The 14,048-nt window shown below is 38.7% G+C and overlaps 1 protein-coding gene across 4 annotated transcripts in view; it reads left to right on the plus strand.

The window, feature by feature from the left end:
- SPATA9 (spermatogenesis associated 9) overlaps positions 1 to 13,182 on the plus strand; it is a 60,529-nt gene extending 47,347 nt beyond the window's left edge. For all 4 annotated transcript variants that reach the window (XM_080925789.1, XM_080925788.1, XM_080925790.1 and 1 more), the window contains 2 exons: positions 7,902 to 7,997; positions 12,661 to 13,182. In XM_080925789.1, coding sequence (XP_080781915.1) covers positions 7,902 to 7,997; positions 12,661 to 12,933 — 369 coding nt within the window. In that variant the 3' untranslated portion in view covers positions 12,934 to 13,182. The remainder of the gene's footprint in view (positions 1 to 7,901; positions 7,998 to 12,660) is intronic.
- The last annotated feature ends 866 nt before the right edge of the window (positions 13,183 to 14,048 follow it).

The raw sequence follows: 14,048 nt of genomic DNA on the forward strand, positions 1-14,048 counted from the left end.
AATAAGGGTCCTTTGTTAATCATACACATTTAATGTTGTATCAGGAGAGAAGAACTTTGAAAGGAATAAACAGAGGCTTTTTCGGGGACCCTGAAGCCTGCTCAGCATCTCCTCTAAGGGCACAGGTTGGGTATCCATTACTCTGGGATGTGTCTGCATTGATAAAATTGAGAGGGCATTATCTTGGTGCCCTTTGACTTACCTGGGAGATTCATCTATAGATCTCCACAGAAATGCATTTGCTATAGCTTCTAAAGCTACTTTATCTTCAAACATGTCCCATGCTCAGAAGACAGTTTGTACAGGAATGTAAGAGATCCATGGAGAATAATCTCTCTGTACTCATAAAAATTTAGTGGCAGAAAATACTGTCTTTTCATTCAAGCTAAATTGTATGTTTCTTTTTATCCACTAAATCTAAAAAAATACAATGTATTTGACTGATAATTCGCGTCTGAGATACATATCTAGCTTGTCTGTGTTAACTTGCTATAGAAGCCTGTTCTGAGGTTGAGTGAATGGACCAGAGCTAATGTGGGGTCATTGTCTTCTTTGATAATTTATAGTCAGCACACATAACATTTTTCCTTTTGGGGGCCATCTACCAATGTAGCTATAATTAAATAAATTTTACCAGTGAAATACTTCAAAACACTAAAGTAGTTTATCAGAAGTCCCACACAACCATGCAAGTCATGCATGTCCATTGTCCTCAGAGTGGCCCTTTATAAAAAGAGACATATCCTAGCCCTTTCTCTGTCTTTCTCACAGAGGTGATCACCATGAAGGTAAAGTGAACATCTCTATATGCAATTTTATTTTTTCTTACATTTGGATATTTGTACATATATAATATTATTATGTATGCTTAACATTCACATAGATCACATTATACTGTTACTTATCCTGAAAATTCTTGTTTTTGTCTAACATTATTAATAAATGTATGTAGAGTTTATTTTAGTTTCTCTCTAATATTCCAGGATAAGGAAAGATTAGAGTGTGTTACTAGTAAGATGAACAATTTAATTTCCAATTCCTTTCTTTTGCAAACAGTGCTTTGGTGAACATGCCATATAGATGTCTCTCTGGACATATACATGAGACTTTGTGTATATCCCCAGGAGAAAATTTTATTTCTCACTAACTCAAACTGTACTTCAGGAAGGGTGAGCATTCTTGAGAAGATTCTGAGCCTTCCATCTGATAATAACTAATTCAATTTTTGAAAAGCTTCAGCTAAAATTTGTTTAAATATTGTCTATGTTGGTTTCTACAAACTTTTTCTGGCATGCTTATTAAATATATTTCAATAGTTTTTTTCCCTTCTAGTAGTGTTGAGAATAGGAACAAGGACCATGTGCACTTCAGCCAGTGCCCCATCACTGCCCACCTTCTCGTTTCACTTGGTGCATCTTTATTTTTGTGCACCCCCACTCTGAGTCTTTCCACACAGGGTTTCATTGTGCAGCTCTGGCTGGTCTTGGGCTAGTCCTGTAGACCAGGATGACCTCAATCTCAGAGATCCATTTGTCTCAGCCTCCCAAATTCTGGAATTAAAGGTGTGCACCATGGTGCCTGGCTCTTTCTCTTTTCTTTAAAACATCTTAAGTAATTAGCTATGTCCACAATTTCTTCTACCTATTCATTGTATGTTAAACTTATAACATATTACTTCCTTTTTGTATGCATGTATGTATATATGTATGTATGTATGTATTTATGTATGTATAGATGTGTGTATGCATGTATTATGTATGTTTGTATGTATGTATGTTTGTATGTAAAGGTGGCTGTCTGTGTATAGTGGCCAAAGGTTGACATCAAGAATCTTCCACAGTTTCTCTCCATTGTATTGTTTAAGACAGAGTCTGTCACTAAGCTTGCAGAAAGCCAAGAATCCTCCTCTCTTGGGTTCCAGCACTGAAATTACAAGTGTGTGCATCAAGCCTTACATTTTTAAATCCAAGGCTTCATGCTTGTACAGCAAACATGTTACCAAATGCACTTCTTCTTGCCCCACATTAAGGACTTTATGAAGAACTGTGACTTCTTTCCCTGAAAATTATTCTTTTTCGTTTTTGGTCCCCCACCCCCTTTAAAGTCTTAGAGAGCTTTCTCCCTTTAAATTTTCCTAATAATCTTGAACATATTTGTGAGTGTATGGTCTTTCAAATGATTATTCTTTGAAATATTAGGAGCTACTATTTCCTTATGTTTTGTGGTTGTATTTAACTTTCATACAGACAACCTGGGACCAGTCTTCAAGGTTTTCCAGTCCAGAATTTTCTGCACCATCCTGAGAACCTCAGACAGCTCTCTAAGGCATTATGTATGCCAAAGAGAAAATGCCAGCCCCCTTTTCAGGCTGGGAGCAGCTTCCTCTCCTCCTGTTGTGCTGGTTATAGTTTGAATCTCAGTCTCCCTAAAACTGCAGTTCAGCAAATCCTTTCATACACCACATGTCCATCCAAGCCTCAAATGCTGCTGGATATTAAAACTCATCTGGTGGTCCAGTAAGGACCCAGAGTGCCCAAGATACAAGCTCACAAACTACCCTGGCCGTTCCTTCTTTGTTCTTGGCTCGGGGATTTATCTTTCTTTTTTATAGACTTGGCCTTACATGAAGTTTTGGGGTTTTAATTTTAAATGGAATTTCTCAGTGGTTTTGTGTGAATGTTTCCACATTAGCTCAGCCTGACATGTTACTGGATCCATCTTTCTCTCAGCCCTACTTATCATCTTCTTTTACAATTTAATATAAAATGTCTACGTTTCTTTTGGGAAGTAAGTAAAGTATAACTTAACATTTCAATTAATCCAGCAAATATTTATTGAAACTTAATAAAGTCACTAGTTTAGGTGCCAGTCATTCAGAGGTATTTCATCCTTACCTCATGAAGCTAATAGGCAAACATGTAGGCACTGTCAGTCGAATGTATGACAGTCGAAGTGCGTGACTGCGGGTGCAAAGTAGACCTGGAAGATATCACTTTATGTAAACATGGCTGTGGGAAAATAAGATGTCCTTTATGAAACTATGCTTCATGGTCTCAAGATTGTCTTCAAGTTCCCTGTTGGGTAACTGTTCTGAGAGTGGTGAATGATAGAAAGAAGCATTTTTTTAAAATCTGGAACAATTTAATTAGTTCTATCTAAATTCTTTTATTAATGTGAAATACCAGTGAAGCATATGATTTCTTTGTAAAACACAGAGGCAGAGAAGCATTTTCATTAGAACATTGACAATAACTGTAGTGATGTTTGAGTCATTCGGTGTAGTACAGGGCAAGCTAAGATTAAATTTACAGTAATGGTTTTTTTAAGATGAACAGAGAGAACACTGGCCCAGGGCCCCTAAGACAGACAGACTCCTGGGTTGTTTGAATGGATCTGGAGCATGTGAGTATTTCTTAGCCTTTAAAAAACATACACAAGCTGCCCAAAGACCACACTCGTTACTTAAAGAATTGCAGTGGCCAGTCATGAGCTGAGTTACTGAAGCTAGGGTTTGGCCTCTCCGTTCCTATCTTGTTAGAAATTTCCTTTGCATCTGACTATACAGACAGATGGATGCTGAGTCATTGTTTCTTCTCAAGTTCTTTCGGCTTCTGCAGAGAGCTAAGGCTGCAGTGAGAGGAGAGTAGCTAATGATGTTAAGTCTCAGAATTCTCTGGAGGTTTCCGACATCCCAAGCAACCACTTCTTCAGAGCGGTGTGTCCACCCAGCCTGTAAGCTGCCTGACTGAGCAAAGCCTGCAGCTGCTCTTGCTGCAGTGACCTAGATAATCAGCTTAAATGGCTGACTTCAGCCAGCACTCCTCAGCTCTAGATGTAGCTGTTGATTCTGGAAGGCCAATCAATGCGTCGCCGAGAATTAAGAGCTCTTTCTGGGTCGAGATGAGATGACTGTTTCTATTGTGTAGAGGCATTATGGGAGGCACGAGGTAAAATGGGGGCAAAACCTGAGTGAACCTGAAGCCCTATACTTTCGGGATACTTTACTCAAGCCAGCTGAACTCATGCCCCTTTTCAGGTTGAGGTGAGCTTTCTAAAAATCTGCCCCCCGCCCCCATCATCTTCCCTGCACCTTCAGGGTGCACTCCAGTTAAGAGTTAAGTACAAACATCAGGACTTCTGTGAGTTCTTGATGGGCCTGCCCCAACACTAACCTAGGAGGTATGATTCAGACCTGGGGAAAGAGGACATTTCCCCCAGAAAAGAATTTCTCAAAGACATACTACTCCAAGCTGACCAAAAAGTTAGGGCATCTGACCTCTACTGGACCATTTGAATAAGATCTTTCTCAGGAATAATGTTCCATGAAATGCTAACCAAATTTTTTCGAACTGTGGAGTGTTAGGAGTCTTAAAATCACCATGGTGGTGAGTTACATAAAGGCATGGCTGTGTAGCTCTTGCCAACTTGTATGAAGCCCTTTCTTGCTGGGCCTGCCTGTTGACAGATTGAGCATAGTCTTACAGTTTGTTAGTCACAGAGAGAGAGCTGTCCCTGACTCTTCTCCGATCCCTAAGCAAGGTGATTCTGAACAACATGAATGGAGTCAGGCCTGGTAATTCTTCACTCTGCCAGTTATGTATAATTAAATCTTCATTTTTCTCAGCTGCCCAAACATGGCTTTCTTGTGATTTATGCCATTATTAGTGAAAAGACAATGAAGATAGGTGCTTCATTCATAAGTTTGGGCATGTTGTACCTACATTTTCATTAACTTCTAAAACGTCTTTAATTTCTTTCTTTCTTTTTTCCTTGACCAAGTTGTTATTGAGTAGAGCGTTGTTCAACTTCCATGTATATGTGGGCTTTCTGTTGTTTTTGTTGTTATTGAAGACCAGCCCAAATTCATGGTGATCTGATAGGATGCATGGGATTATTTCATTCTCTTAGTATCTGTTGAGGCAGTTTTATGAGCGATTACATGGTCAGTTTTGGAGAAGGTATCATGAGGTGTTGAGAAGAAGGGTTTGTTTTTGTTGTTGTTTTGTTTTGTTTTAGGATGAAATACTTTGCAGATATTTGTTAAATCCAATTGATTCATAACTTCTGTTAGTTTCACTGTGTCTCTGTTTAGTTTTTGTTTTCATAATCTGTTCATTGATGAGAGTGAGGTGTTGAAGTCTTTCACTATTACTGTGTGTGGTGCAATGTGTGCTTTGAGCTTTAGTAAGGTTTTTTTGTTTTGTTTTGTTTTGTTTTTTTAAGAATGCCCTTGCATTTGGAGCATAGTTGTTCAGAATTGAAAGTTTTTCTTGGTAGATTTTCCTTTGATGAGTATGAAGTGTCCTCCTTTATCTTTTTTGATGACTTTTGGTTGAAAGTTGATTTTATTCAATATTAGAATGGCTACTCCAGCTTGTTTCTTGGGACAATTTGCTAGGAAATTTTTTTCCAGACTTTTACTTTTAGGTAGTATATGTCTTTGTCACTGAGGTGCATTTCCTTTATGCAGCATAATGCTGGGTCCTGTTTTTATATCCAGTCTTTAGTCTATGTCTTTTTATTGGGGAATTGAGTCCATTGATGCTCAGAGATATTAAGAAAAAGTGATTGTTACTTCCTGTTATTTTTATTGTTAGAGGTGGAATTATATTTGTGTGTGGGGGACTTTGGGCCAGAAGTCCCCAGAGATCTCTGGTCAAAGATGGGAGTGTCTCCTGCCACTTCCGCTGCTGGGTCCAGTTGGGCACAAGAGCTCAGGTGAACCAGGAAGGGGAAACCAGTTCTGTCGCTTTCACTGCTGGGTCTGGCTTTCCTGAGTTTCCACCGCTGCCACAAGGCACTTGGCCAATGAGAGGCTCAATCGCAGCTTGCAAGAAGCTTCAGGAGAGGAAATCTCTTCCCAAACAGCGGTGTTAACAGCTCTTAAAACAAAAGTTCTCAGGCAGTGAAATGATTCTAATGCACACTTACTCTTGAGTCACCCCCCCCCCCCCATATACATACAGTTTTTTAAATGGTTCAGAGTTTGACAACTGGTACTTCCTATTGGCTTGGCCTAAGGGCTTGGGAAGAGCTTGTCTACATAGAAGCTCCTGCTTCTGCCTGGAGCTTGTGTGACCTGTAGTCATGTCTTATCTGTGGAGGAGACACTTAGGGAGTGACTAATGCCACTTTACATGACCGATGTCACTTTACGAGGGGCTGTGGTGTGGGTTACATGAAGAAGCCTTTTTTGTTTGTTTTGGTTTTTGTTTTGTTTTGTTTTTCCAGGAAACTAGGAAGCTTCCTACCGTCTCCCTTTATGTTCTTGGGGCTTCACTTATTTCAACCGAAAACCAGGGTACTCTTCACCGCCCAACTGTCCCATATGTGTGGCTATCTTATTTTGGGTTTGTTGAAAGAAGATTACTTGTTTGCTTTTTCTAGGATGTTCTTTCCCTCCTTGTTGTTGGAGTTTTCCATTTATTATCCTTTGTAGAGCTGGATTTTTGGAATGATATTGTGTAAATCTGATTTTGTCAGGGAATATCTTGGTTTCTCCATCCATGTTAATTGAGAGTTTTGCTGGGTATAGTAACCTAGGCTAGCATTTGTGTTCTCTTAGGGTCTGTCTGATATCTGCCCAGGATCTTCTGGTTTTCATAGTCTCTGTTGAGAAGTCTGGTGTAATTCTGATAGGTCTGCCTTTGTATGTTACTTGACCTTTTCCCTTTACTGCTTTTAATATTTTTTGTTTTGTACATTTGGTGTTTTGACTATTATGTGACAAAACGAGTTTCTTTTCTTTGCAGTTCTCTAGTCTTCTATATTCAAGGGCATCTCTTTCTTTAGGTTAGAAAAGTTTTCTTCTATAATTTTGTTGAAGATATTTACTGGCCCTTTAAATTGAACATCTTTGCTCTCTTGTATACCAATTATTTTTAGGTTTAGTCTTCTCATTGTGTCCTAGATTTCTTGGATGTTTTGAGCTAGGAGCCTTTTGTATCTTTTATTTTTTATTGTTATGTCAATGTTTTCTATAATATCTTCTGTCCCTGAGATTCTGTCTTCTATTTCTTGTATTCTGTTGGTGATGCTTGCATCTATAACGCATAATCTCTTTTCTAGTTTTTCTATCTCCAGTGTTGTGTCCCTTTGTGATTTTTTTACGTTTCTATTTTCATTTTTATATTTTATATCCTGGATAGTTTTGTGTAATCTTTTAACCTGTTTGGTTGTATTTTCCTGTGATTCTTTAAAGATTTTTGTGTTTCCTCTTTAAGGGCTTCAGCCTGTTTACTTTTGTTCTCCAGTATTTCTTAAGGGGGTTATTTATGTCCTTCCTAAAGTCTTCTATCATCATCATGAGTTGTGATTTTAAATTGGAATCTTGCTCTTCCAGTGTGTTGTGGGATCCAGGCCTTGCTGTAGTGGGAGAACTGGCTTCTGGTGATGCCAAGTAGCCTTGGTTTCTGTTGCTTAGATTCTTGTGCTTACCTCTTGCCATTTGGTTATCTCTGGTCTTGCTGTCTCTCACTGGAGCTTTTTTGTCCCTTAGACCTGTGGGCCTGTGATCTTAGGAGTGAGAGTATGGCTAGGAGGCCAGCATTCTCTGGGTGGGATTTGGGTTTGGAGGGCTTTGGGACAGACAGCCTTAGCTCTGGGCACAGATGGAAATGGGAAGGGTCCTGTCCCTGCTGCTCAGGTTTATGTTTCCTGTGCTCTCTAGGCAGGTTCCTCTTTGCACAGTTATTGGCGCTAAGTTAGTCTCACCTGTGGGCTTAGGAGTGAGAGCACTCCTAGGAGTCCAGCTCTGTCTTGGAAGGATTTGGCTGTGGAGGGCAGTGGGACAGCCTTAGCTCAGGCTGTCAAAATTTTAAATTCTCAGAATAAATATTGTGCAATAGAACATTGAAACCTTGAAATTTTGTTTTGACTGAACATTCTCTTTGTTCTTGCAGGTCAGAAGGGGATCTTTGTTTGAAATCATTTCTTTTCCAGCCAAAACTGCCTTAACTAGCATAATGTATGCTTCTTATGCCGCACTGATTTATTTGGTAAGTTAACTGCTAGATTGTGGAAATAGTATTTCATGCCTTGTTGAAGACGGCACTATTTCTATGATGTCATCTAGCTCTAATGTTACCAGTCCTACACTGCTGCCTGTGCAAAATTATTTTATATTACTTGTTTGCTCTTCTGACAAGCCAAAGTTACCACCCAACCCAATTTACTTGTAGAATTAGAATGATCTTGTCTCTTAGGTTAATTACTATTTTAAAAAAATTTAGTCAAAACAGTTTAACATTTGCTTTGAGAGGTTTTGTTGACTTGTTATCACCATTGTCTCATGAGGTCTTTTTTAAAAAATAAAAATAAAAAATAAACTGCCTAATAGTTTTGTATCTTCCTCAGCAAACCACTTATTTATTTATTTTTATTATATATAAGTACACTATAGCTGCCATTAGACACAACAGGAATGTCAGATCTCATTACAGATGGTTGTGAGCCACTATGTGGTTGCTAGGATTTGAACTCAGGACCTCTGGAAGAGCAGTCAGTGCTCTTAACCACTGAGCCATCTTCCCAGCCCCATCTCATGAAGTCTTTAGTCTAGTATTCTATTATTTGGGATCTGTGACTTTGAAGAACACAATTACTGCCTTCTGATTATAAGACCCTAATGGCACCCAGCTAATCTACTTGTCAGGAACTTTATTGTCACAAGTCAAAGTTCTTTATATGTAGTCCTGTTTATAAATTCTCTGTGTCTAGCTGCTTTGTCTATTCTTAGACCAGTTTTGTTGTGAATCACTAGACCTTCATAAAAACGTCTTTATAGCTAATAGGGTAAATTCTTCTAATCTACGAACATGGCATTTCCTTTGTTTACTTTGGCCTTTTGAAACTTAATAATTTCATCATAGCTGCTATACATGTAACTTTTATCATATTACAACATATAGTAGTATTAAACTCTTCCCACAACTATAAATTTAGTGCAGTCCAAATTAAATTTCAAACAGCTGGTGTGTGTGTGTGTGTGTGTGTGTGTGTGTGTGTGTGTAAGTTGACAAGGTGCTTCTAGATTAGTCAGGGAGGAATATAATGCAGCTCAGTTAGTAGGGTCCTTGCCCAGTGTGTACAAAAGCCTTAGATTTGGTTTCAGGCAAGGCATATATGAATCGGACATAATTGTGTAAGCCTGTAATCCCAGCAAGCAAGAGGTAGAGGAGGCAGGGTAAAAACTGAAGGGAACAAAGGAAGCATGTGTGTTGCAGTGTTTTACAGTGAGGAGCAAGAGAGTTAGGAGGCAGGAGAGCAGCCAGAGGCCTCAACCCTTTGCTGTTGTCCTTTCAAGAGAACCAGAATTGAATCTACTGTCAAAGCACTGTACTAATTGATGCCTTCTGTAGGAAGATGGCAGAACAGAAACATTCCTTGCATGACTCTGGGAAGAGTCAGTATAACAAAGTATGTTCTGAGGAAAGAGTTATAGGAACCCAGACAGGTGAACAAGAGCTAAAAGACACAAAGAAACAGCAAGGTCCAGGAAAAAAAGCACAAAACAATTGGAAACTCCAACTTTGGCCCCCAGCCAGGCTTAGGGGAGGGTTGTCTTCATGCCAGAATACTCAGCAAGGCAGAGTGCAATCAGCCACAGTGATACCATCAACCTGTCTTAGCAGTGGAGGAACCCGTGGTCCATGCAAGCCTTACATGTCCAGTATTGTGGGTTGTTTGAGGGTGACTCATTGCTCGAACTTAGAGATTGGAGCCAGGATTCACTGTGAGAACGGCACTGTTAAAGACTCTGGATTTCAGACTACACAGAACGGTCAAAATTCAGAGGCATTGGAAAGTGAACTGCAGGGCACGTGGTCAGTGGCACCTTCCTTTGTGGGAAGAAGAGCAAGTGCTTTACTGTGAGAACTGAGTTGGAAGTGCTCAGAGAAAGGGCAGTAGATTCTTTACTTCCCACAGGGTTCTCTCCACCCCACCCCCATCCTGCCACCAGTCAGAGGGCAGTAATCTGTCTGCTTCCCACACTCTCTATAGCCTCCAAAGATAGATACCTTTGGGCTTGGACAATTGCCAATGCCCTGGGAGATAGAGACAGAGGGCATCTGGGCTAAGAGAGCATTCACCTATCAAAAATCATTGAGCTTCATGCAGAACCAAACTTCAAGAGAGGAGGAGTGACCATCCAGCCCCATTAGCACTACTGGCTTCTTGCCATGCATACTGAAAGCCTTTGTTATTAATAGAGATCTGCCACAGGCATATCCTTGACCAAGCCAAGTAGAGAATGCAAAGCAGTGCAGAACAAGGCTCAACCTGTATACAGCTCTGCTTGTTACGTGGGAAATTTAATGACCACAGGTCTTATCTGTGTCCAGCTATTCCCCTTCCCCATCATGGCAGAATAGAGACAAAGAAAGTAGCATTTTCAATCCATGGATCTCAGATAGAAGGAAGATTTTAGTGCTTTCTTCTTTTCTTACTTTATTTTTCCTTGCATCTAATTTTACTTTTTCTTTTAATTGGATTTTTAAATGTCTGTCTTACTGCTCTTAGTTCTCTTTAGTTTATTCTGTATTATTTCTGACTCTTTTTTTCTATTGTTATTGGTGGTGCTATTACTGTTTTGTTTCTTTTGTGCTTGCTGTGTTTCTATGTCCAGAAGGTTTGTTTTTTCTGTTTTACTGTGATTACTTTCATCTTTGAGTGATAGCTCATAAAGAACTCTCAGGGGAAGGCTTCTCATTAAGAAGACCCTTGCATAAAGTAGAAAAGATATCCATTCTAGGGGATGTACAATTCTGAATGTAGAAATACAAGACCTATGAAGAAAATAAGGCTGCAGCACTCTTCTGACAGTTTGTAAGTGAACCCAAAGAAACTGAGGCATACGAATGACAAAGAACTCAAAAGACTGTCTTTCAAAATGATGAGTGTGTTTGAATAGAATACAAACAAACAGCTGAATAAAATAAGCAAAGCAATATAAACAGTAAGATGAAACTCAGAAAAAGAACCAAACAAACTAGAAAAAGGAAAATTTATTCGTCTCACCAGTAAACAAGGTCAACTGGGAGGCATAGTATCAAATATGAAAGGCAGAGTGAGCATAAAATTATTTATGAATAATGTAAATGGTTTAAAAAGGGGGACATGGTTAGAAGGATATGTTTATGAATAACTAGCATTGATTAATGAGCCAAGTTATAAAAAACATAGAGAAACTTACTGTAAATGAAATAACAGCAGAAAATGTTCCATATGTTCCCAGTGCAAGACAGATTTAAACTAAGTGGAATTGACAGAAACAAAAAGTTTGGATCCCTTACCTATACAAAAAAGCTGGGTATGTCAGTACACAGAGAGAACCTGAGCATTGGCTGTTGGTGGGTGAGGAGGGACATGTGAATCTCTGGATTTTATTGCAAGGCAGCATAGGTGAACCACTAAGTCTAGGTTCAGTAAGCTAACCTATCTTGAAAGACAAGGTGGTTAGTGATCAAGGAAGATACCCAATATACTTTTACTTCTGTGCATATGTGCACATGCTTATACATAAACATACCACATATACACATAACAAGCATACATATGCATGCAAAATTTCGAAGAGATTTATTGGACTATAAAAAAATATCCTAGAAATGCTGCCTGCAAGAAACTCACATCCCTTACAAAGTCAAACAAAACTAAAAACTAAATACCCGACAATTATATTCTAAAAATTAAATCAGAAACCAAGCAGGATAATCTATATTCACATTAAAAAGGATACATCAAGACAAAGCGTTTCAAAAATATAAAAAACAAGGTCACCATATATCAGCAAAAGGAACTGTACTAGACAGCTTTTCATCACTGAAACAAGTAATTGAAAGAAACAATTTTAAAGAAGAAAAGGTAGATTTTGGCTCACGGTGTCAGAACTTTCAGGGAAGGCCAGCTTTCTCCACAGCTTTCACATTGGACCCAAGCATGGCAGTGTAGGCAGGTGGCAGAAGCTGATCATTTAATGACAGAGAGGCAGTGGGGAGATATGGACGAGGCAAGGTATAATCCCTAGAATATGCCTCCAACAAAGTATTTATTATAGGAAATGCCCATCACCTAAAATTACTAGCACCTCCCAAAATAGGTCCATTATCTGGGATCAAGCCTTCAGCACATGAGCCTGTAAAGAACATTTCACATCCAAACCATGAGAGGAACAATCCATTGAGGAGATTTAATGGTTATAAATCTGTATACATTGAAGGCTGGATCACTCAATCTTGTCAAACAAGTATTGCACAGTATACAAGGAGAGCTAAGATTATAATACCATTGTGCCAACTCTAGTTGGTGTCTTCAATATCCCTGCTCCCACCAGCACACAAACCACTGTGACAAAAATATGAACAAAGAAACATTAGAGTCAAATATACTAAGGGTCAAATTAAACTGTTAAACTTGTTGCATTTCTTATTTCTGAAGTTATTTTTATGCACACTTTATTTAAACACCTTTCTATATTTAAGATAAGGAATCAATCTACCACTTGCCATGAGTCAGGGTTTACTCAAAGGAAGGGTTTTTAAAATTAGAACATGTAAATTGACTGTTAGACACATTACTTTTTGCCTGTGGTTGTTAGTACCTTAAAAGAACATTATTTTTCAACATTTCTGTTTCATTTTGTTTTGGATTTTGGTACAGGCAGTCTGTGTTAATGCTGTGCTGGCAAAGATAAAGAACATTTTCCAAGAAGAAGAATCCATAATGCAAAATAGAGAGAGCAAGAATTTTAGAAAAGCCTTCTCTGAGCCTGTGCTCCTGGAGCCCATGTTTTCTGAAGGTGAAATCAAAGCAAAACCTTACAGGTCATTGCCAGAGAAGCCAGATCAACCCAAGCCTCCTGTCAGCAAGCAGAGTAACAAGATCCAGGTTTTGCATTCCGTGTTTGACCAATCACCCGAAATGAATGAATGAGAAATGTGGACACAAATACCACTTTAGAGAGATCAGCAGTTATCTATCCACAGGTCAATTTCATCAGACATACCAGAAGACCAGTTTACATAACCTGAATGATCTTTTAAGAAGGGATATGGTAGGGAAACTGTGACATCATCATCTTGAATTTATATGACAAAATAAAATGAATCTTGGTGTACAATATATGCATGACTAGCCACTATTTTTTAATTTTTATTTTTTATGTATATGTGCAAGTATCTGTACAGGCCAGAAGAAAGTATCAGATTTCTCAGGGCATGGATATTGACAACTAGACCAAGTCCTCTGGAAGAGCACATCTCTTAACTACTGAGCCCTCCTCAGTCTGACAATACAGTAATTTTAATAAGAGAATTCATGATTTGTTGTGTTGGAATTTACACTGTTTATAATATGAATGTGCCCATAATTCATTTACATTTTAATTGAAGTGTTTTAAATGTTCATCTGAACATTTTGACCTATGAAATCTTGAACCTTTAGTTCTAGTGTTATCTGTAATTTCTTTTCTAAGGCAAGGAATTTTTTATCTAAGGCCCTGTCTTTTGAGAGGACATAGTAAATCAAGAGAATAAATATTGGTAAATGATAAGGTGTCTATTTCCTTAAAATCCATCCCTGTCAGACCATCCAAAATATCATCCTATAAAGCCCTTACAGAGAACCAAGATTTGGTTCTTGGCATCCTCACAGTAGCTCACTACTCTTTGTCACTGCATTCATTGGGGATCTAACAATCTCTTCCTGCTTCTGCCGACACCAGGTGAGTAAAGTGCACATATGTGCAGGAAGACAAAAACTTTAAAAAAGTGCTACACATCTTTTTCAGAGATATTAAAGATATATTTCTATTTGCAGGCTGTTGAGCTGAGACTCCCTCCTGATGACTTTATAACTGACTTGGGAATAATATAGATACCATAAATATGTAAAACAAAATGTTACTTGCAAATCTGATGAAACTTTTGTATCTTAGGACAGTATGTAATAAGGTGAGGGGTTGTTCTTTAATAATGGAGTTTGGCTATATCCTCATCCTAACTCTGAATTCCTTCTACCTCGGCCGGCTGAGAAGCCAGGACTGTAGG

The sequence above is a fragment of the Micromys minutus genome (genome assembly GCF_963924665.1).
Source record: "Micromys minutus genome assembly, chromosome: 11".
Lineage (NCBI taxonomy): Eukaryota > Metazoa > Chordata > Mammalia > Rodentia > Muridae > Micromys > Micromys minutus.